This window comes from Hipposideros armiger, unplaced genomic scaffold (assembly GCF_001890085.2).
Source record: "Hipposideros armiger isolate ML-2016 unplaced genomic scaffold, ASM189008v1 scaffold_592, whole genome shotgun sequence".
Taxonomy (NCBI): domain Eukaryota; kingdom Metazoa; phylum Chordata; class Mammalia; order Chiroptera; family Hipposideridae; genus Hipposideros; species Hipposideros armiger.
In genome coordinates, this window is record NW_017731942.1 from 58,150 (window position 1) to 81,920 (window position 23,771).

Genomic DNA, 23,771 nt, shown 5'->3' on the forward strand with positions numbered 1-23,771 from the left:
ACAGCAACTTGTCTGTTCCCCTTCCCCCAATTCCCCAGCGCTGTTCCCATCCCCCAATTCCCCAATTTAAAAAAAAAAATCTTAAAAAAAAAAGAAATTAGCACTAAGACATTGTGGTTCATAATTTGTCTATACTTTTAAATAAATAAATAAATAAATATTTTAATAGATATAAATAAATAAATAAATTTACAGAGGGTGCCAAAAAAGTGTATACACATTTTAAGAAAGGGAAACTGTATTAAAATTGTAATACTCAATATATACCGATAACAAAAGATGAATACAAGTCACAATTGACTTCTGCAATTACAAGAGATGCTCAAAGTGGTTACCATCAGCATCCAGACACTTCTGATTATGTCAAACTACTACTTGAGTAATGTTGACCAAAGTGTCCACTTGTATACATTTTTTTGGCACCCCCAATATACATAAATAAAGACATATATATATTATGTATATAATACACACATACACACAAATATGGGATTATATTATCTAGTAACCTGTTTTTTCATTTAACAATATATTATAAACACATTTTGTTGGTTAAGAAATACAAGGGCCCATTAATATTTTCATTGACTACATGATATATTTATGGATACATCATAATCTATTAAACCAACCAGCTATTGAATGTCTAGGTTGTTCCCTAATTCACTATTATAATCAATCAACACTGGCATCATGGCCCCTTCTTAAATTGATTTTTAACCAAGAAAGGTCTTGAATTAAATCATGAGATTTAAAAAAAAAAGGTGCTATAATCTATTGAACCAAGGACTAAACTCTAAGAATTCTAAAAGAGCACTTGTGAATAATATTTGAACTAGAATCAAGCCTATACATTTTCTCAGTAAGCCAAACAACTATTGGGTTGTCGGAAAAGTCATGACGCATTTTTGCAATAAAAAACATAGAAAAAAATATGTCATGACTTTGCCGACAACCCAATATATCAAATTACCTCTTTTGATACTTCTTAATACTAACTCTGAAAACAGAAAACAGGCCATTTGTTTCCTGTGATGTGTCGACATTGTCACAAAACTTGTAAAGTGACACTTGGTTATATGAACTGAGCTAATCAGGTCAACAAGAAACTTTATAAATGCTCAGGAAGCACCACAATCAAAGAACCCACAGCTGAGCTTCAGAAAGCTGAGGCCAGCCTCATGGCTGCGGGTCTGGGTCATGTTGAAAGCTGTAGCTGTGACAGGGGAGGGGGTGCATTCCACGATGTAGCAGTTGTCATTAGTGAAGGCCCTAGGCAGGCAAGGTGATTCTGAGAACCTAACAGTTTTAGAATCAGTCGTTTGGCAGCCCCATGATTACCTTATTTCCCTGAATTCACCCAGGACAGACCCAGAGCCATGTCTAATTGATAGAAGGCAAGTCTTTCGTGCACAGTCTGGCAATTATATACTAGTCCACAAAGACTCAAGCACCCACCCCTCGAACCTCCATCGAGAGAGAGAGTGATCCAAGGGTACACAACTCCAAGGCTATGCTCGTGACATGGTGGCTTCAAGTTATGGGGTACCTCCTGGCCTGCCTCAGGGAAGAGTTTCATAGGCCAGAACAAGGGGCATCACTCAAGAGCCACTGAGGTAAGAGAGAACCTCTTACCTGTAGGGAAAAAAGACTCCTTCCCATATCACACAAGACTGCAAAGGGACTACTTTGGCAGCTACTGAAGTCAACACTTCACTAAGACACGCATCTTAAACTCTGCAGCATGATGGTATATGAAATAAATGAAGAAAAAAACCATAAAAGGCCGGCCGAGTGGTGCGCTGGTTAAGCGCTGGCTTGGGACACTAGCTCTGAGCAGCAGGACCCTGGTTCAGATCCCACATGAGGGCCAGTGATGCTGTGCCCTCTACAGCTAAGATGGTGAACAACAGTTCGACCTGGAGCTGGGCTGCCATAAGTCGCCTGCCACAGCGTAGGCTGCAGCCCCTGCTGCAGTGGGCTGCCATGAGCTACTGTGTGTGGCTGGCAGCCGGCGTGAGCTGCCAAGAGCCCCTGTGAGCGGCCGAACAATGGCCGGCAAGCAACTGCCTTACCCGGGAAGAGCGCAATGATAATACCAACATGGGCCAGTGAATCGATGTCCTCTGCAACTAGACTAAAGAACAAAAAGGACAGCAACTTGTCTGTTCCCCTTCCCCAATTCCCCAACGCTGTTCCCCTCCCCCAATTCCCCAATAAAATCTTTAAAAAAAACTAAAAAAAACCGTAAGAACTTTTAAATTGTATATTCTCCACTATGCATGACAGAACCCTATCAAGATAGTGAAAAGGCAACCCACAGAGTGGGAGAAAATATTTGCATATCACATATGTATGAGGGGATTGCTATCCAGAATATATAAAGAACTCCGACAACTCAACAACAAAATAAACAATTAAAAATAAGGAAAGGGGGGACGGCCAGATGGCTCAGTTGGTTACAGCGTGAGCTCTGAGCAGCAGGGTTGCCGATTCAAATTCCACATGGCCAGTGAACTGCGCCCTCTGCAAGTATTGGGTTGTTGGAAAAGTCATGACATATATTTTCCATGTTTTTCGTTGCAAAAATGTGTCATGACTTTTCCGACAACCCAACAGATTGGAGACAACGACTTGAGCTGAGCTGCCAGTGGGCAGCTGGATGGCTCAGTTGGTTAGAGCACATGCTCTTAACAACAAGGTTGCCAGTTCGACTCCTGCATGGGATGGGAGGCTGCACCCCCCACAACTAGATTGAACATGGAGACTTGACTTGCAGCTGAGCTGTGCCCTCCACAACTAGATTGAAACGACTTGACTTGGAGCTGATGGGTCCTAGAAAAACACACTGTTCCCCAATAAAATTAAAATAATAATAATAATAATAATAATAATAATAATAATAATAAAAGCAATGCAGTAATGGGAGCAAGGACAAATAGCTGAAGGAGCATTTAAAAAATAAATAAATAAATAAATGAAAATAAGCAAAGAAGCAAAGGACTTGGATAGTCATTTTTCCAAAGATATACAAATGGCCAATAAGCACATGAAAAGATGTTCAACATCCTAATCATTAGGGAAGTAAAAGTCAAACCACAAAGAGATACCACTTCATACCCATTAGAATGAGTATTAAAAAAAACCCACAAAAGTTTAACAAGCGTTGGTGAGGACGTGGAGAAATTGAAACCCTTATGCATTACTGGTGCTAAGTAAAATGGTACAGACTCTGTGGAAAAGATATGATGGTTTCTCAAAAAATTAAACATAAAAGTATATCCCCAAGTACATGTTCATTTTATATTTAGTGCAGGAACTATGTGTATACGACTAGAGGCTCCAGTTATACAACAACGTACATAGACCAAATAATTTATTTTCTTCCATTGAGAAATAACTCATTAAAATGCATTAGTTAATAATAACACTGGAAGAATTAAATTAAAAACCAACAGTAACCAACTCATCATCACCTTTGGAGGATGCAAGAGAAACAAGCCATTATTCCATACTGGTAAATACAGGAAAAGAAGCATTTAACCTGTCCCTTCCTGAACAAAATACACCTGACGGGTAATTAAAGATATAATAAGGGAAGCATTTCTACACGCAAGTATTCCAAGGTAATAAATAAACTCACCACTCTACTTTTGCATATGTTTGAAATTTTCCACAATCAAAAATTCAAAAATAAAAACAAAGAGAACTTGGGCCAGCTGAGTGGCTCAGTTGGTTAAGAGCTCGTTCAAGGGTTTGAATTCTGAGCAACAGCGGTTCGAGTCTGGCCCTAGCTGAGCTGCCGCTGAGCTACCAACAGGTGGCAGGATGGCTCAGCTAAAAAAAAACCAAAAAACAAACAAACAAAAAAAACAATAAAGAGAACTTCTTCAGTTCTTTAAATAGCTGGCTACAAAATAAATTAACTTGTTTCAACAGGTACATAAGCAAACACTTGAATTGAAAGCATTATTATATTGTAAAGCTGGAAATAAAACATCTTGGTATAGGTAGCATGAGGAAAGTCCAATTAATACAGCCCCTACGACATGAGCAAATTAACTTCTATGCAAACTTACACATCTTCTTCTACCCGAAGCTGCTGAATATGAGATTTGATTTTCTGTGCTGAAGTTCTTAAGATGATATTTTCTAGGAGGTGGAAATCATCTTGATTAAAGAGTTCACTATTCTCCAGTGGCCCAATGATCTGTGAAGAAGAGCAGAGTGGTCATGGCGGGAATCCACAAGCTATAAAGAAGTCTTCTGTTGCCCTCAGGCTATCTTACAAAGCAAATCACGTGAAAGACCCCAGGCATGTTTCCATTTGAACAAAGTCAAGGAACAAAAGTGAAAACAAAACCCCAATCAACTCATATAGTTACTTACTTATCAATTCCTCAAGTACACAGAATATGGACTTGTATACTTTACAATATTTTTACAGTAAGCAAACTTGGAAGTAAAATAATATCATTCATTAATTCTCACAGAGTATAAATAAATAAGCCAAAATGGAGATGTAGTGTAGACACCAGAGACTTTACTCTCCACGCTGAGGGTTTAAAGTTTGGTATGTTCACCAGAGTCCCATTTCAGTAGCTGCAGATCTCATGAAACAGTCTAAGCCTAAGCCGATTAAATTCCTATGGACTACACAAAGTAAAAATATAGTCCCTGAAGGGATGAATACTTAATGTATCAAAGGCCTCACTGGTTTATGTTCTGAAAGCCACCACAGTCTCACCACCATGCACAATGGTGGGACAAATTAACCAGCAAGAAGGTTCCACACAAGGACGTTCAGGTCAAAAGCAGCAAGCTCCCTTTGAAATAAGGTAGCAGAAATATCATCAGCACTGCATAAGCCCTAATCACCTGTGGAAAAAGAGTGACTCTGTTGGAAGAGCTTACTAGCTTCCCAGGAGAATGCTGCCAAGACTGTTCACTGATCTAATTTGAAGTCAAGCTTGTCTCAGGACAAAATCCTCACCCTTCCATTGCTGATGACTGCCCTCTGTCCCTTCTTCAGCTTCAGGACATCCCTGCAGTACATGGCATGAGACAAAATGAAATCCATTTTGGAAGACTCAAAGACCTCTTTAAAAAGACTGAAATCCATGCCCTAGGAAAGTAATTGTTATTAAGGAAAAGTAATTGTTATTAAACCATACAAATGAATAATCATAAAATGCTCATTTAGTGGAAGGTAATAACTAATTTGAATAATTAACATTATGATGTCACCATTCTCCTTCCCATTTTCCCACCCTCCCACTTATCAAGTAATGCTTATTTCCTTTTCCCATTCTAATATGTGATTGATCAATTGGATAGATCAACTGATCTAGTGTTTTATTCTGCATTTTAAAATCTTGCTAATTTCATGTGAGAGCCTTTTTTCTAACTGAAACATCATTTTATAAGAAATTTTAAAACTACAAAACACTTAGTAAAAAGTATGTAACATATAAATGAATAAACATAGGCTTATATTGGAAATACATCAAGACATAAGCCTGTAATTCATTAAGTGGCTTAAGTCTCGGTTTTTTGCTCTATAAACAAATCAAAGATTGTCTTTTAAAAACTATGCAAAACAAATGGTTTTGTGCTTATAACATACATGAACTTATATCATGCACATCTTGAAATCTAGCAAATTTAAAAGCAATAAAGGGAATGTGGCAGAATTGTTATTTCTTGGAAAGACTCTTCCAACTTAAAAACAAGAAACCCTGAGACTCCAAACTAAAACCACAAGTCCTGATCACAATGAACAAGGTGTCTGTCCTGGGAGTGGACTTCCATGGTAGATAGCAGGGAGGGGCCTCACGCAGGCACAGACTCACCCCGACGGAGAACTGCCCCATGTCCGCGCCTGCCGCCAAGGCCTCCGCAGTCTCCTCCTTGGCCATTTTGGTGATGAAATTCTTAGCAGAACTGGAGGTCTGCGTTTGGAGAGCTGCCCAGATTGCTCTGGAGATCTGAGTGTTCTCATAACTTACATCTTCACTAGGATTATTGATCACACTTATTCTAACATTGTTACTGGATTTCTATTTACAAAATGGGAAACAAGGGTTATATGGTAGATGTTTTGAACTTAAAAAGCAGCATTAATATTAGTAATATTCCATAAATAGCAAGTAATACCTCCCTTAAAAAGTTTTTAGTTCTCCTCTGCATACAGAATGAAATTAAAATGCTATAAGCAGGCATTCAAACCCTTACATGAATTGACCCCCAGCCTACCTTTTCCACTTCATTTCTTATCATCCCTGTAAATACACCATCAGAGTCCTAAACTACTCCTCCCGCCCCCCACACTTTGTGTTCTTCTAAGACACATCATGCCTCACATTGGCATGTGAACAACACATACACCCATCTTTGCTTCCTTAAGTCCCAACCACTCTTCAGGGCTCTGCTCAAACACTTTTTCATTCACATGGCCTTTCTAGATTTCTAGCAGCAATTAATCTCTTCCTGGGTAAAAAGACAAGAGCCCAGGTGGGAGAAGATATGTGGGACCCAAAAAAACAAAAAAGGGCTCGTATCAAGATCATTAAGCAACAGAAATTCATACTTATATATATCTAAAGACATGTGCAAGAATATTCTTATAATAGCCCCAAACTAGAAACAACCCAATTGTCTATCAAATATACTAAACAAACAAACAGAGCTTTGTGGTATAGCCATGATACAATACCACATAATGAAAAAGAACTAACTACCACTATTTGTAATATCATGGATAAATCTCAAAAAACGTTGAGTAAAGAAACTAAACACAAACAAATATATAGTATTAGAGTCCATTTAAATAACATAATAAACAGGTATATGCTATGACATAAAAAGAGGGAAAAGGCAGGGGAATGATGGGGCCACAAGCAGGGAGGGTTTTCAGGAACCTGAGACGTCTCTTTACCTGGAAGGTGGTCACATGGGTGTGTTCACTTTGGGACACTATGTACCCTATGATCTGTGCACTTCTTTTGTACCTATATTTTACTTCCATGAAAATATTTATAATACTTAAAATATTCAATTCTCCCTCTCTTGTTCTCCCACTCTCCCACCACTTGAGCATTTATCAATTTTAGAGTGCCTAGTACATATACCTACCATCCTTCACTACAACTACCCCAGATTTAACTTTGAATTCACCACAGCATGTAGGCTGTTTCCTCAGACAATAAGGCATGCAGCTTGTTAGTGAAGTTGAAATCGCCTGGATATTTCAGAAAGCCTCCCTGTGGGACACAGGGTGCCAAAGAGACACGAGAGGGGAGTGAAATGCGGAAATGCTCATTAAAAGGAATGAAACATCTCATTCTCTGACAATGACATTCTCTAAAGGAGTCAGTGTCTTGTCAACCATTCAGCATTGTCATCCACTCAAGTTCTACAATCTGCACTGCACGTCTGTTAGAATGCCTGTGTGTGCATCCCTGTGTGCCCAGATCTATCGCTATCAACGTGCGTTCACAGTGTCCCCACACCCGGATCCCCTCAGCGTAAGGCACCTGTCTCTCCTGTACAATACCAACACAATCTTCATAGCATCTCTGCAGCTAGAACACAAGCAGTCATACAATAAAAACCTGTCTCTGATGAACATCTCCTATTTTTCCCTCTAAAAGAATCTACTCCCTTAAACAAAGCTAGAATATTGCAGTCTTCTCTGTTTACATACTAGCTACAGACCTCTGAAAAAACAATGCCCTTTTCCCTCAAGCACTAAGACAGAAGGACTCGGGTCTCCCCACCAGAACAAGCGTGTCGGCACACAGATGCTCATGTGCAAAATGGCAGACTCAAACAAAGATACAGAATGAAGTTGTAGACACTTGCCTGATGTTTAATAGCATCATACAATAATTGCCTTCCAGAAGGGCTATCAAAATCCCCAACAATCCAAAAAGTTACTGGCCTAATAAAAGAATCATCTGTAGAAAAACAAAACAACATATTGAGTTGGAGGGAAGAAGCACATTCTACAAGTATGTTTCAATACTGTTATTAAGCTAAATAATCTCTGAAAACCATGCAAAAAATGAAAAATGACAGGTTAATAAGGATACAAAGCAGAAGTAGTGAAACTTCGATACTAGAAAGAAAGTAGGGTAACCTTCCATGTGGCTTAATTATAAACCAGGAACATGCACATATTAATATATTAATTCTATTATGGTTTGGGCAGCTGTTAGCATGTAAAATGAAAAAGAGCCTCTGAACGTGTGGGTAACATAGTCTTTAATTATATTAATTTGTAACTTTCTGAAATATAATTCTTTGCAAACATTTATACAAAATTTATCTGCATGGATAAATTATCTACTGTTACCCACAGGTTCCAGAAACAACCCAATAAAGGGTCAAAAAATTCTGAATTATAACAGTGCCTGAAATAAGATAATTAAGAAAAAGAACAGAACATTCTGATATTTAAAGTTACCATAGATTTCCTTGGAAGACATTCCTGAAAAAGGTAAAGGAAAAAGAGCAGAAGAGAAGAAAATGTCATTTCTGTAATTATTGTCTACTACCAGAGTCAGATTCTAATAACACCTAACAGGAGCTCCTGTGAGCTCCTTAGCCCACTAATATTAGCACTGTCCCAATGCCCCTCAGGGCCAACTTCTTTGAGGGGTCAAATGGAGTAATTGACCGTACTTACATACACAAAAAGTGCCAAAAAAAAAAAATGCAGACACATTGTTAGAAAGGAAAAAACTATTAAAATTGTAATAATATATACCGATAACAAAAGATGAATACAAGTCACGTTTGACTTCTGCAACCACAAGAGGTGCTCAAAGTGATTATGATTATCATCAGCATAATTTTAATACAGTTTTTTCCTTTCCTTTCTTAAAATGTGTATACATTTTTTTGGCACCCTCTGTATATGGGAAACCAGAAATTCTTTCTGGGAGATTACAGTGGGGATGAAAACATCTACCTTAAATGACAATCAGTGCTTTGAAAGGGTACTATGTGCGACCAGAGGGGAAAAGCATCTGTCTGCCATTAAAACGATATCATTTCACACAATCTTAGTCTAAATAAATAACTCTACAAGAAAATCAGTTTTAAAATTTACACAAGTATTTCTAGAACCAACTTTATCTCAAAAAAACCAACCCTATGTTGTTATTGAAAAGGCAAGTCAAGCCAATTTTCAATCCATTGACCCATTTTTACATCATAAATGTTTTCCCATTTTGAACCATAAAAAACTTTTCCCTTGACTTTAATATTTAATATAAAATTGATAAAGACAACATTTAAATTTTCAAAAACATATAAAGAATTAAATTTTAAATAGATATTTTCTACACTCAAATCATTATAAGAATAAAATAAATTATGGAGCCTGTCTCCCAACAGACACTAACAATTAAATTTTTTGCAAATATTTAAAAAAAAAAAATGTTGAATCCAAGATAAGCCTGGAATGTATTACCTTTCTTTGTCAGATAGTTCATACTATTGGCTATCGCAGCAGTCTTGCCTTGGAAATCCAAGGTAGTAAATCTAGCATAATCATCCACAAAAAAGTTATCTGGAAAACAAATTAAAGTAGATTTGTAATTAATATCCCTAAAATCAAACTAATGTTAATTAATATTCAACTGGTAATCTGATATAACCATAATACAAGTTTTGTAAAAATGCATGAGTGAAATAGTTTCATGTTTACTGAACAACTTTTTCCCCCACTGACTCCATCCCATTTATCACGTTGTAAGACACCAAGTTAATAAAACTGTATGTATTTCATATAACTCATATATGTAACATATGTGTCATTTTGATGGTTTAAATTTATCCTATTCCCACTTCTATCACTGTACAACTAGAGAATGATCTCTTAAAGAGATGCCCTTAACTTCATCTCTCCCTCCTGTCCATCCACCACAGTAAACTCTCCCCTATCCTGTTGGGGGGGAGAGGGAAGGAGTGGAATGAATGGGAGGAAAAAAATATAAGAAAACTCTCACTTTGGTTTTTCATGTGTCACAATATGTGTTTAGCCCTAACAGAAACAAAAAGTCATTTTCAGATATGTGTCTTCTCTGATTAGCGCCCACTGGCAATGCTCTAATTATTCATTTTGCCCTCAGGTTACTCTCACTAAAATTCCAGTTCATCAAGTTACTCCCTTGCTCTAAACTCCCCAGTAATTTCTTCCTACTTACAAAATGGTCTCTGGCCTCGTACCATAAGCGCCCTGTCTCCAGTAATGTCGCCAGTCTTACGCATTATTACACCCCAACCCAGACGCCATTTTTCTCTGACTGTCCTCCCAGTTCAGCTTGCTTGCCCCACTCCCATCTGTCTGTTCACCCACTCACCCACCTAGCCTTTCATTCACCAAGGCACACGAAGGGCCTACTGTCCGTTCAGTCAACAGTCTGGTAAAGGAAAGCACCAGTAAATCGGATGGACCCAGCCTATGCCATCATGCGTGGGTGGAGAGGACACAGCATAGCCTTTAAACAGTACTACCGTCTAAAAACGCCCCAGGACAGCAAGGACCAGAGCAGCGTGGGGTGGAGCTATGACCTCTGGGCCCAGAGAGTACCCGCTGCTCCCTCTCTGAGATTCCCAACGCTCAGCGGCAGACTGCAGTTCTGGCACCGTGGACTAGCACATTTCATAGCAATGACCGCGGTGCTCAGTGGAGAAAGGCATCCAACACACAAAACTGTTCCTGTGCTCCTTATTCATGCGTACTCCAAAGATAACCATTCACAGTTAATTTAAATGAAAACAACAAACACTCAGGACACAGACTCATAACACTATCTGCCTGGAGAAAAGTTAAACCAGGCTGTGAAGAAAGAATTGCAGTTCAGTTCTACTTTCTTTTTCAAGTATAAACATATATGTGCATTTTCCTGTGCCTACAAGAAAAGGAATTCAGTTTCAAGTTAATTTAGAGATAGTTGCCATAAAGTAACAACCATAAACAGACCTATATATTCATCATTCTCAACTACAACAACAAATCCACTTAGTTTTGGCTTCGCCAGCACACATTATCTTTTCTCCTCCAGTGAGGTTTTCTTGGGCAAATGATGAAAGCTCTATCTTATTTCCAGTTGTTTGCTAAAGTGGCCTTCAGAATCTCAGTGGAACGCAAAAGGAACAAACTGCATCTGGGCTTAACATATCTACCTCTTAAACGGTATTTCTGTTGAAACAACCCAGGGATCCATCAACTGAGGAACAGATAAGCAACTGTGCAATATCTATAGAGTGGAATACTAATCAGCCATAAAGATGCATGAAGTGCTGGGACAAGCTACAACATGGATGAACCTGAAAAACATTCTGCTAAATAAAAGAAGCCAGTCCCAAATACTTCTCATTATATGAAATATCCAGAATAGAAAAATCCACAGAAACAGAAACTAGATTAGTGGTTGCTGAAGGATAGGAGAAAAGAGAAATGACTACTAATGGATACATCATTTCTTTTGGGGTGATGTTAATATTCTAAAATTAGATAGTGGTAATGATCGCACAACTTAAAAAATATACACTTTAAAAGTATACACTTTTAATAGACTATTTTATGGCATGGCACTATTCCTTAATTAAGCTTTATTTTTTAGAAAGGCATGCTTATGTTCTCAGAGTAAAACTACCTATCTGTTGACATTATTGCTGCCTGATTCCAGGAGGATGAAGAAAAGATAACTGCTTAAGAGCTTTATGACTAAGAAAGTCAACAATACAGATATGTTTTATCATTTAATGTCGATTTAGTTGGCATTTAAAAGGCACTGAATATTTTTCAAAGTTTATCCAGGAAGAATTTCTCTCCTTTTGGAGGAAACTCCTGTGAATTTAGAAGCATGTATTATAAACTCAAGGTGCAATGAGTTTAAACATAAAATTGTGTCACAAACTTGGGTTATTTTCTGAATAGGAAAACCCAGTAAATGCAAAGATTCTGAAGGACAAACCAAAAACAACCCAAAGTTGTACGTGAAACACTTCTTACTGGTCGTTGTTAAGTCCAGGTATTCTCGCTCAGCTGTCAAAATCCTAGAATTGATTCGTGGAACAACATTTGGCTGATTCATAATATACTCTACCACATCTTGGTCATGGGACAGTTCACCCTGAAAAAAGAAACAAGACAGAGTTGGATAAGTGTTAAACAAATGTGATCAAAAATCATTTATGAGAAACTAAGAAATCATTAACTTTATAATATCTTCTTATGTCCTCATAACAGCTAAGAACAGCAGTTGCCACGTTCCAGATCCCACTATTGCCAAGCACAGCTTGGTACATTATGAACAGTATCACTAACTCTTTCAACAACGTGAGGCAGATGTTACTAACATCCAGTTTAAAGATGAGGAAGCTGTGGCACAGAAAGGTTATAGTATAGCTGACTCAAAGTCACAGAGCTGATGATACGTGAGTAAGAAATGCAAATCCAGGTGCATCTGATCTCTCCACATACCACTGTGCTTCCCCAGAAAAAAGCAAGCTCTACAAACTAGTTAAGAGTTAACACAAACAGAAATCCATTCTGAATTCTGCTTATTATTGTTGGCTTCTCTCCAAAGAAGAAAGCCAAATGCATTCTGTCAAGCAGTTAATATACTTTGTTACAAAAAATCAACCCAAGCGTTTTTCAGTATCAGGAATCCAAGTAACCCTACATTTCCAGAGTCACAATTACACTAGGGGAATGAGAAATCATTTATCACTTATTCTTCCCTTTTGTATTATACCTCTCATATTATAGAAACATGTGTACAGTTAACCCTTGAATAAAACAGGTTTGAACTACACAGGTCCACTTATATGTGGTTTCCTTTTCAATAAATACTGTAAATGTATTTTCTCTTGCTTATGATTTTCTTAATAACATTTTTTCTCTAGCTTACTTTATTATAAGAATACAGTAAATAATACATACAACATACAAAATATGTGTTAACCAACTGTTTATGTTATTGGTAAGGTTTCCAGGCAAAATAGACTATTAGTAGTAAGTTTTGGGGAGTCAAAATTTATATGTGGATTTTTTACTGCATAGGAGGTCAGCACACCTAACACCTGCATTGCTCAAGGGTTAACTGCAGTTTCTTGTAAAAGAAAAAAAGAAAGAGGAAGGAAGGAAGGAAGGAAGGAAGGAAGGAAGGAAGGAAGGAAGGAAGGAAGGAAGGAAGGGAAGGAGGGAGGGAGGAAATGTATTCCAAGGAGGAAAAACTCAGAGTTCCACACCTAGACATAATTATGAAGTGTCCAAAGTGAAAGGGGATCCTGAAAGATGCTGAAATCAACCAAAGAGAGGATCATGAAAACAGGGAGAGAGAAGAGACTTATCACCCGATCCTATAGACACAATCCTCAGTGGGATTAACTGCTGATTTCTCAAGAGAAATCACAGAAATCAAAAGGCAGTGGAATTATATATTCAAAGTGCCGAAAGGACCGCCAACCAAGAATTCCATACCCAGGCAAATTATTGTCCAAAAATTAAGGGTAAATGAACATATTCCCAGATAAACAAAAACAGAGAATTTCTCACTGGCAGGTCTAACCTATAAATACTAAGGTGATTCCTTTAGGCTAAAATGAAAGAACACAAGACAATTAACTCAAATCTACATAAAAAGTTAAGAGCATGAGTAAAGGTAAACACATAGGTAAATATAAAGAGTATAAATATATTTTTTTCTCTATGACTCTTTTTTTCTACTTCAATTAAAAGACAACTATAAAATAAGGCAACAGTTATAAATCGATGCTGATTGGCATATTATATGAAAAGATGTAACCTGTATGACAATAACAACATAAATTAGGGGCTAAATAGAGCAACAGAAGAGCAAAGTTTTTCTCTACTATTGAAATTAAGTTGGTATAAAAACTTTAACAACTATATAAATGCTAATAAAAAGGATTATACACCATAACAAAGTGGAGTTTACCCCAGGAATTCAAAGTTAAGTCAACACATAAAACCAACCAACAGGGGCCGGCCGAGTGGCGCGATGGTTAAGAACTGGCTTGGGACGCCAGAGGGCCCCGGTTCGGATCCCACATATGAGGGCCAGTGACACTGCCCTCCACAGCTAAGATGCTGAACAACAGCTCGACCTGGAGCTGGGCTGCCATGGGTTGCCTGCGACGGCATAGGCTGCAGCCCCTGTGGCAGTGGGTTGCCATGGGCTACCGTGTGTAGCCAGCAGCCAGCGTGAGCGGCCAGCAGCCGCAGTGAGCGGCCATCCAGAAGCCGGCGACTGATGTGCCTCGCCCAGGAAGAGTGCAATGATGGAGCCAACTTGGGCCAGTGAAGCAACGTCCTCCACAACTAGACTGAAGAACAAAAGGACAGCAACTTGTCTGTTCCCCTTCCCCCGATTCCCCAGCGCTGTTCCCATCCCACAATTCCCCAATAAAAATCTTAAAAAAAACAAACAAAAACAAACAAAAAAACATTTGAGCTTTTAAAGAACCCCACCAAATAGTGAAAAGATAAATCATGAAATACGAGAAAATATCTGAAAATAATATATAAGTGATTAGTATCCAGAATACATAAATAATTCTTACAGCTCAACAATTTAACAAAACAAGTAACCCAGTTAAACATGGGCAAATCATTTGAATAGACATTTCTCCAAAGAATATATAAATAAATGGTCAATAAGCACAGGAAACAATGCTCAACAGCATTTGTGTTTGAGTAATACAAATCCAAACACAGTGAAACACACACCACACCCACTAGGCTATATTTAAGGAGACAGACAAGATAAGTGCTGGCTGGAATGCCAAACAAGTGGAGCCTGGGTACACTGCTGGTAGGAATGTTGAATGGTGCATCTGCTTTGGAAAACAGTCTGGTAGTTCCTCAAGCTGCAATTCTACTACTAGATATATATGCAGTACAACTTATACATAATTTTTTATAGCAGCATTATTCATTAGTAGCCAAAAAGCGGAAACAACCGATGAATGGATAAATAAAATATGCTATATCCATTCAAGGGACTGTTATTTAGCCATGAAAAGGAATGAAGTACTGACACATACTCCGACAAGGATAAACCTTGAAAACGTTATGCTGAATGAAAGAAATCAGTCACAGAAGGCCACATATTGCATGACTCTATTTATATAAAATGCCCAAGCCAGGCAAACCCATAGAGAGAGAAAACAGATTCGTGGTTGCCAGTGGGTTCGATATGGGAAAATGGAGAGTAGCTCCTACTGGGGTCGGGTTTATTGGGGGAGTGATGATAACGTTCTGAAATTACACAGAGGTAATAGCTGCATAACTCCATGTATTTACTAAAACCCACTGAATAGTCCACTTTAAAAGGTTGAGTTTTATGGCATGTGAGTTACATCTCAATAATAATCATATTTGTATATAATAATTTAACCTTTTCCAAGTCAAAATTCCTTACAAGTAGAACAAATGTGTCCTAGAATGGCTAACTTCTTAAGCATTTTTAAAATAAAATGTAATCCTGAAACCAATAAAATTAGCTATTTCAAAAACAATGTAGAGAAAGTCTCATGACTATTTTCATTACAGTTGAAGTTGCTGGGAGTGTGCAAATCATTCTGAGTGGTTTACAGAAAACAGTGATACTTAACGAATTTTATTGTCTACTACAGAGACTACAAAAATGTAAGTAAACCTTCAAAGACCACTCACCAAGTACACTGCTCTCTGGAAGAAGGTTGTGGTCTCCAGGATTTTGTGCATTGTGATGGTTTCCAATTCATCAGGATCTAGCTGGTCCTTTTCCAAGGGCATCCCGTTGAACAGAACAACAGGCAGTAGGCCAACTCCAGTCTGCTCATAGTAGGCCCTTGCTTCCTAAAACACAAGGGACCACAAACAGCACATTTTGGTCCTTCAAAATGGAACGAAGCACATTTTTCATACATATATATTTTTTTCCACACACACACAAAAAATCAACAGAAATATAGTCACCAAGAAATAACTACACAAATTTCCTTTTAAACATGTCATAGTTAATATCCTACTGGGTAAATGTGAAGTTAAGTTACGAAGTTTTTATAAAAACACAAAACCATGCAAATTAGGAAGTGGTGTGGGGGTAGGGGTTGGGATAATTTTAGGCATTCAGTCTACCAAACCTGAATTACATATACTGTAGCCCAAACTACAACAGACTTTTGGGCAGTGATGGAGGCATTCTATTCTTGCTGTACAATGCAGTAGCCACTAACCACTTTGGCTAGTAAGTATTTGAAATCAATTAATTTCCATTTTAAAAGTCACATGTGGCTAGAGGCTCCCATAATGGGCAGCACTACATTAGATTGACATAAATTATTAGCGCTCCTGAGCAGATATCCTGAGAAGAAATGTTTACATCCAATTCTAAATGTAAAAAGGTCCATGTCACTTTAAAAAATTTTTAAATTAAATTAAAAATAAAATAAAATAAAATTACATCTACAGAAAACAAAACAAGATTGGTGAGGAAACAGTGCTCAAAAACTGCTCTACAATATACTGAGTTCAATCTTTTTCCTTCTGCAGGACAAAAGAGGTTCTTTGGCAGGCAAATGCCAGGCCAACAAAATGGCAAATATATCTGAGATGAATACGTCTATTTTTTTCCTGTCACTTTTCCCTGTCAACATAGGTCTATTCCCCAGATATCAACCACAGACCCAAGACTAAGTTTTCAGAGTAAAACTATATTACTACACAAGATATTAAAGAGTTCCTTAAAACTTTCTTGTTAAACATCATGTAACTGATATTTTCTGAAAATAGCAGAATTTTTTTACATGTAACCTTTCTATTTTTTTTTTATATATATATATTTTTTAGCTGAGACATCCTGCCACATGTTGGCAGCTCAGTGGCAGCTCAGCTCGGGCTGGGAATCCAATCGGCGACCCTTTTGCTCAGAGCTCGCACTCTTGAGGAAGTGCTTAACCAACTGAACCACTCGGCCAGCCCAGACATGTAACCTTTTTAGATAGTACAAATAAAGTTGTTCAACTGGGTTAACTAATACCAGTCCTCTGCCACAGACTGTTTAGTTTCTAGTCGGATCCAGCCACAGAACTAACTGATGGTACAGACCTATCTGAGGGACTAAATACAGCACTGGCAGAAAGGCCCTCTATGTTGATTTCTGCCGTTTCTCTACATCATTGTTTAAACTTTTAAAATTTGCACTCCCAAAATCTTAACCATGTTAATTCTGTTCTTTGACATCTCAACTGTTTCAAAGAAGTTCATGAAAATTCAACTTTAATATACTTTGAGCTTTGAAAATCATTTACCCAGCAAAACTCTAAGAATTAGAAAGCCCATATTCTAATTCAGGTGACAATAAGAATTAAGTAACATTGGTTGTCTCTAGAAATAGCAATGAGTGCAAGTCAGGAGTGGGAGGAATATATTTTGACTATACAGCCTTCATTCTCACAACTTGTAAACAGTTTACCAGACCAAATAACAGAACAACCCAATTATCAAAGAGCCAAGTTTAAAAATTACATGTGAGAATTTCAAACAACTGATCACTAAAAATGTTAATTATAAATAATTTTAAAACATTAATTACAGTCAAAGTCTATGAATGAGCCACTCACAAATGATAACTGAGATTAATAAAGATTCAGAGTTAACAGCCAAATGCAAAATGTTTGCATGTATAAGGGAAACATTCTTACCTACCATAATCTTATTGGCTTTGAAAGATATACACATATCAGACTATAGTCTCTTCAGTTTAAACATTCCACTTTGTATTGCCGTTTTAAAAATAAACACTTCTTTCACATATCAGAAATAGAAAATATCATAGCTTCATATTTATAACAAAAGGTACAGATATTTATAAGTGTAATAACATTTGCTAATGTTATTACATTAGCAATAACATTCTTCCTTTCCAAAAAAATCTAGTTGGGGGGCTTTTGGTGTAGGGGTACAACTACAATTTTAAAAATCTTACTAAATCACTCGATTCTTAGAACCTCATAGATCCTTAAGATTATATGTCTACTCAAATAGTTAGAAAATTAAGCAATATAAATAATACGATCTCTTTACACGGGAAGGGCCGCTAACCAGTACAGATGAAGAAAATGGCCAAGTATGGGAACGACTGAGGGGCTAGGTCAGTGACACTCCCATTTCATTCTTCAGCAAAATAACGATTTCAATACATAAAAAACAAGTAAAAATACCCCTTTTCCGAACTTGCCCACTATATTTAATACTTTTCAAGCTAATATTTTTTATATAGCAATAGTCTACAATAAAAAGGCAATTTCAGGGCCGGCCGAGTGGCTCAGTTGGTTAAGAGCTCGCTCAAGAGTTTGAGCTCTGAGCAACAGCGGCTCAAGTCCAGCCCGAGCTGAGCAGCCGCTGAGCTGCCAACAGGTAGCAGGATGGCTCAGCTTAAAAAAAAAAAAAAAAGGCGATTTCAGTAGGATAAGAGAAAATTAGAATTAAACATTTTCCAAATGTCAAATCTGAGAAAATTCCATTAATTCCTTTGAATATTTGGTATTTCCAAAGTGGCCCTTCTTTTCTTTTATTTCACCTTTTCTATTTCTACAGAGTACTACTCTTGCTGTTTGTGAAAAATGTGAAAAAAAATCAGTGGGTGTCCACATTGATATTTTATTCAAAAACACATAAAGGTAAATGAGTGAACAGAAGGCTGCGATACAACAATGAAACCATTTTCAGTCTAAACTGTCGACCCCATGACCAGCTTCATCTCCATACCTGACTTAATGGACCCTAACACAAGGAGAAATAACACGAAAGCAGGAGTGATGTCAGCATCATGGCTGAATAAGATGCCCCTTGTTGGTGTCCCTCCCACAACAACAATTTGACATCCATCCACGGACGAAAGTGTCTTGGGGAGAGCTTTGATATGAAGCACCATACACCAAATTCCTATCACCCACCCGTGCATCAGGTGATAGGCATATAGACCTTGATTCTGGCTGTGGACCCTGGTTGGTCCATGGATGGCTCTAGCCCTCTTGGCTACAGCCTGGAAACCCCTGGGGAAAATGTCTTAGGCAATCACCCATGGATAAGAGAGCCTTTGTGGACATCCAGGTTTCCAGCAGAGAAGTTTCAGAACACTGTGGGTGCAAACAACTGCAAGTTTGGACACACTTAAAGGTAAGAGGGGCAGTCCGACTCTCCCCCATCATCCCTCCTCCAAGGCAGTACAGTTCAGGGCCAAAAGAGATCTTTTGGGCCCCTGACTCTCCTGCAGGGGAAATGAGAGCAAGTGAATATGCACCCAGCTTCCCCGCTGTCTAGGACACTGCCAGAGAGGGTCATTTCTCTCACCCCACTCAGAGTACCAAATTCTGAGCTCCATATCGGGATGGGAAGAGGCTGGAGGGACAGCAGACAGTGCTCTCGAGGGCAGTTAAGAGGGGTGGATCCTGGGCCAACCGAGTGGCTCAGTTGGTTGTTGGAAAAGTCATGATGTATTTTTTCTATGTTTTTTGTTACAAAAATGCATCATGACTTTTTCCAACAACCCAATATATGAGCCTGCAAGAGATTCATTGCAGCTTTAAGGACACACACAAGCTCAATGTGAAGAGATAAAAAAAGATAGTCTATGCAACTAGAAACCAAAAGAGAGCAGGGATAGCTATACTTGTATCAGACAAAATAAGAGTTTAAGACAAACACTGTAACAAGAGAAAAAAAGTCATTATATAATGATAAACAGTTAAGATGTAACTATCATGAATATATATGCACTCAACATTGAAACACCTAAATAATATTAAGCAAATACTAATAGATCTCAAAAGAGAAATAGACAACAATACAATATCAGTAGGGGTGATCAACACCTCACTTTCAACAATGGATAAATAATCCAGACAAAGCATCAATAAGGAAATGTTGGAATTAAACTATACTTTAGATCAAAGGACCTAATAGACATTACATAACATTTAATCCAATAGCAGCAAAATAAAATTCTTCTCAAGCACCCAAGTAACATCAAAAAATCAATTGCAGGAGGAAAGCTGGAAAATTCACAAGTATGTGGAAATTAAACAACACACATCTCCACAACCAATGGGTCAAGAAGAAATCAAAAGGAAAATAAAAAATATCTTGAAACAAACAAAAAATGGAAACACAGTATACCAAAACTTACGAGATGCAGCAAAATCTATTCTAAGAGAGAAGTTTATAGTAATACATATCTATATTAAGAAAAAAGGAGATCTAAGATGACGGAGTAGATAAACACTGTGCCTGCTTCATTCCATGAACACATTAAAATTACAACTAAATTACAGAACAATCAACCTGGAGAACCATCTGAAGTCTGGCTGAACAGAAGCTTTATAACTAAGACTATAAGGAAGAAGCCATGTCAAGACTGGTAGGAGGAGTGGAGACATGAAACAAGCTGGCCCCAAACCTCCATGCGGCAGTTGAGAACTGGGAGGAATATCTTTGCCACAGAGGTTCCCCCAAAGAAGCGAGGGATCCCCGTCCCCCATACCAGGCTCCCGAGCCTGGAGTACTAATGCTGAGAAGAGGAGCCCCCACTAAATCTGGCTGTGAAAAACAGTAGGGATTATGACCATCAGGGTGAGATGGAAGGCTGTGGGAAATCCAGACATCCTCTTAAGTGGCCCGCACAGACTCTCATGTTTGCAGGCACTCACTCTGGGCTCCAGTGGAGGGATGATGACTCCAGAGGCATGGGAGGCATACAGGGGACAGATTGAGTTGTGTGGCTTTGGGGCAGGGCTGGAGTACAGTCATCATTTTCCCTGTGTGGGGTCAATCTCCTATGCAGCCTGTAAGCGGGCGCCATTTTTCCTGTGTTGAGCCCTATCCCCACCACAGCCAAATCTGAATCTGATTGGCCTGGTGAGCTCTGCTGCTGCTGGCTCACTGGGACCCAGCCCTACACCTCCAGCAGCCAGCTCCACCCACACTGCATGCATTCTTGAAAAACTATCAGATTTCACAGGCCTCAAGTGGGCAGTGACAGGCCTTGGTGTGCTCTGAGACTTTTGCTGAGTAGCTCCAGGCTCAGCACTGGCACTAAATCAGAGTCTACATTAACCTGGTGACCACAACTCTTCCTACTCTAGTGAGTCCGTGGGGACCCTACCTCACCCAACTTGTGTACCGCACAAGGCTTTATCTGTGCCTAACCCTTAAGGAGGCCGGCAAATGGCAGCAGGCCTCAGGGTGTCCTGGCTTTTTGCAGAGCTACCCCAGGCCTGGTACTAGTGGTAGCTGTCCTAGGTTTGCAGTGTGTCCTTTCCTATGTACCTCCAACTTTAGCACAGGTAGTAAACAACCATACCTCCTACCAGGTGGTAGCTGGCCAGTCACAGGCAGTGGGTGACCTGGGCCTGCACCAGAGCCCATTCCAAGAGGCCCCAGAGCCACACAATTAGAGGCTGGCTTCAGGCCCCAACAGAACTCTGCTCAATTAGCCCCATGAGTGGCTCACATGAAGGGCAGTCTCAACAGGCACCCGAGCCCACTAGGTGAATTCCACTCAGTGGATGAAGCTCCCCACACACACACACACACACAGCAGCCTGTAAGCTGTGAACATGACCAAACCCCATAGCCAATTAGCCTGAGGGTCAATACCACCTACTGACTACAGCAATCAAGGCTCAACTATAACAGGAGAGCACACACAACCCACACAAGAGACACCCCTGGTTCAACTGGAGCAAGTGACCAGGGAGACTGTGCCAGGGCCCCACAGGGCACCTACTACATAAGGCCACCTGCTCACAACTGGGAGACATGGCAAATCTACCTAATACATAGAAACAAACACAGAGAGGCAGCCAAAATGAGGAAACAAAGAAATACATCCCAAATGAAAGAACAGGAGAAAATTCCAGAAAAAGGACCAAAAGAAATGGAGGCAAGCAACCCACCAGAGACAGAGTTCAAAACAATGGTTATGAGGATGTTCAAGGAACTCACTGAGAACTTCAACAGAAAGATAGCAAGCATGAAACAGGGCACAGAAACCATAAAAAAGAACCAGTCTTAAGTGAAAAATAAAATAACTGAAATGAAGACTGCACTAGAAGAAATTACCAGGAGACTAGATGAAGCAGAGGATCCAATCAGCAATTGGGAAGACACAGTAGCAAAAAACACCAATCGGAACATCAAAAAGAAAAAAGAATCCAAAAAAATTAGGATAGTTTAAGAGACCTCTGAGACAACATCGATCATAACAACATTCACATCATAAGGGTACCAGAAGGAAAAGAAAGAGGGCAAGGGATTGAGAATCTATTTGAAGAAATAATTACTGAAAACTTTCCTAACCTGGCAAAGGAAGTAGACATACAAGGCCAGGAAGTGCAGAGAGTCCCAAACAAGATGAACCCAAACAGACCCACACCAAGACACATCATAGTTAAAATGGCAAAGTTTAAAGACACAGAGAGAGATTCCTAAAAGCAGCAAGAGAGAGGCAACTAGCAACTTAAAAGGAAGCCCCCATAAGAATGTCAGCTGATTTCTCAACAGAAACTTTGCAGGCCAGAAGGGATTGGCAGAAAATATTCAAAGTGATGAAAAACAAGGAACTACAACCAAGATTACTCTACCCAGCAAGGCTATCATTTAAAATCAAAGGACAGATAAAGAGCTTCCCAGACAAGAAAAGGCTAAAGGAGTTCTTCACCACCAAACCAGTATTACAAGGAATGTTAAAGGGACTTTTTTAAGATGAAAAAAATCAAAAGTATGAATAATAAAATGGCAATAGCTCCATATCTATCAAAAATTACTTTCAATGTAAATGGGTTAATGGCTCCAATCAAACGACATAGGAGAGCTGAATGGATAAGAAAACAAAACCCTTACATATGCTACCTACAAGAGACTCACTTCAGATTGAAAGACACACAGAGATGGAAAGTAAAGGGATGGAAAAAGTTATTTTATGAAAATGGAAATGACAACAAAAACAAAAAAAAAGCTGGAGTAGCAATACTTATACCAGACAAAATAGACTTTAAGACAAAGGCTATAACAAGAAATAAAGAAAGACCCAGTAATCCCACTTCTGGGTATTTATCCAAAGAAACCCAAAATACTACTTCGAGGGGACATGTGCACCCATACGTTCATTGCAGTATTGTTTGTAATAGCCAAGATGTGGAGGCGGCCTGGGTGTTCATCAATGGATGAATGAATAAAGAGGAGGTGGTACATATATACAACGGAATACTGCTTGGCAAGTGAACGGAATGGGTCCTTGCCATCTGCAGTGGCATGGATGAACCTGAAGGGTATTGTACTAAGTGGAGTATATAGATAGAGAAAAACAGATGCAGTGTGATTTCACTTACACATGGAATCTAAAGAACAAAATAAAAACAGAAACAAACTCATAGACACAGAAAACATTTTGATGGTTGCCAGATAGGCGGGGTGCTGAGGGTGTAAGTGACAATGGCGAAGGGATTAAGAAATACAAACTGGCAGCCAGCTGAGTGGCTCAGTTGGTTAAGAGTGCAAACTCTGAGCAACAGGATCACCAGTTTGATTCCCACATGGGCCAGTGAGCTGCACCCGAGCTGAGCTGCTGCTGAGCTGCCAATAGGTAGCAGGATGGCTCAGTGGTTAGAGCATGCACTCTTAGCAACAAGGTTTCCGGTTCAACTCCTGCATGGGATGGTGGCTACGCCCACCTGCAACTAAT

General features: G+C 38.9%; 1 protein-coding gene across 3 annotated transcripts in view; it reads right to left on the reverse strand.

The window, feature by feature from the left end:
- UGGT1 (UDP-glucose glycoprotein glucosyltransferase 1) overlaps window positions 1–23,771 on the reverse strand; it is a 129,776-nt gene that overhangs the window by 41,167 nt on the left and 64,838 nt on the right. For 2 of the 3 annotated variants that reach the window (XM_019624545.1, XM_019624544.1), the window contains exons 18-25: window positions 15,719–15,883; window positions 12,029–12,149; window positions 9,479–9,577; window positions 8,468–8,491; window positions 7,864–7,958; window positions 5,853–6,059; window positions 4,994–5,125; window positions 4,080–4,210 (exon numbers count right to left, since the gene is read on the reverse strand). In XM_019624545.1, the coding sequence (XP_019480090.1) occupies window positions 4,080–4,210; window positions 4,994–5,125; window positions 5,853–6,059; window positions 7,864–7,958; window positions 8,468–8,491; window positions 9,479–9,577; window positions 12,029–12,149; window positions 15,719–15,883 (974 nt within the window). The remainder of the gene's footprint in view (window positions 1–4,079; window positions 4,211–4,993; window positions 5,126–5,852; window positions 6,060–7,863; window positions 7,959–8,467; window positions 8,492–9,478; window positions 9,578–12,028; window positions 12,150–15,718; window positions 15,884–23,771) is intronic. The other variant, XM_019624546.1, reaches the window with a different exon arrangement.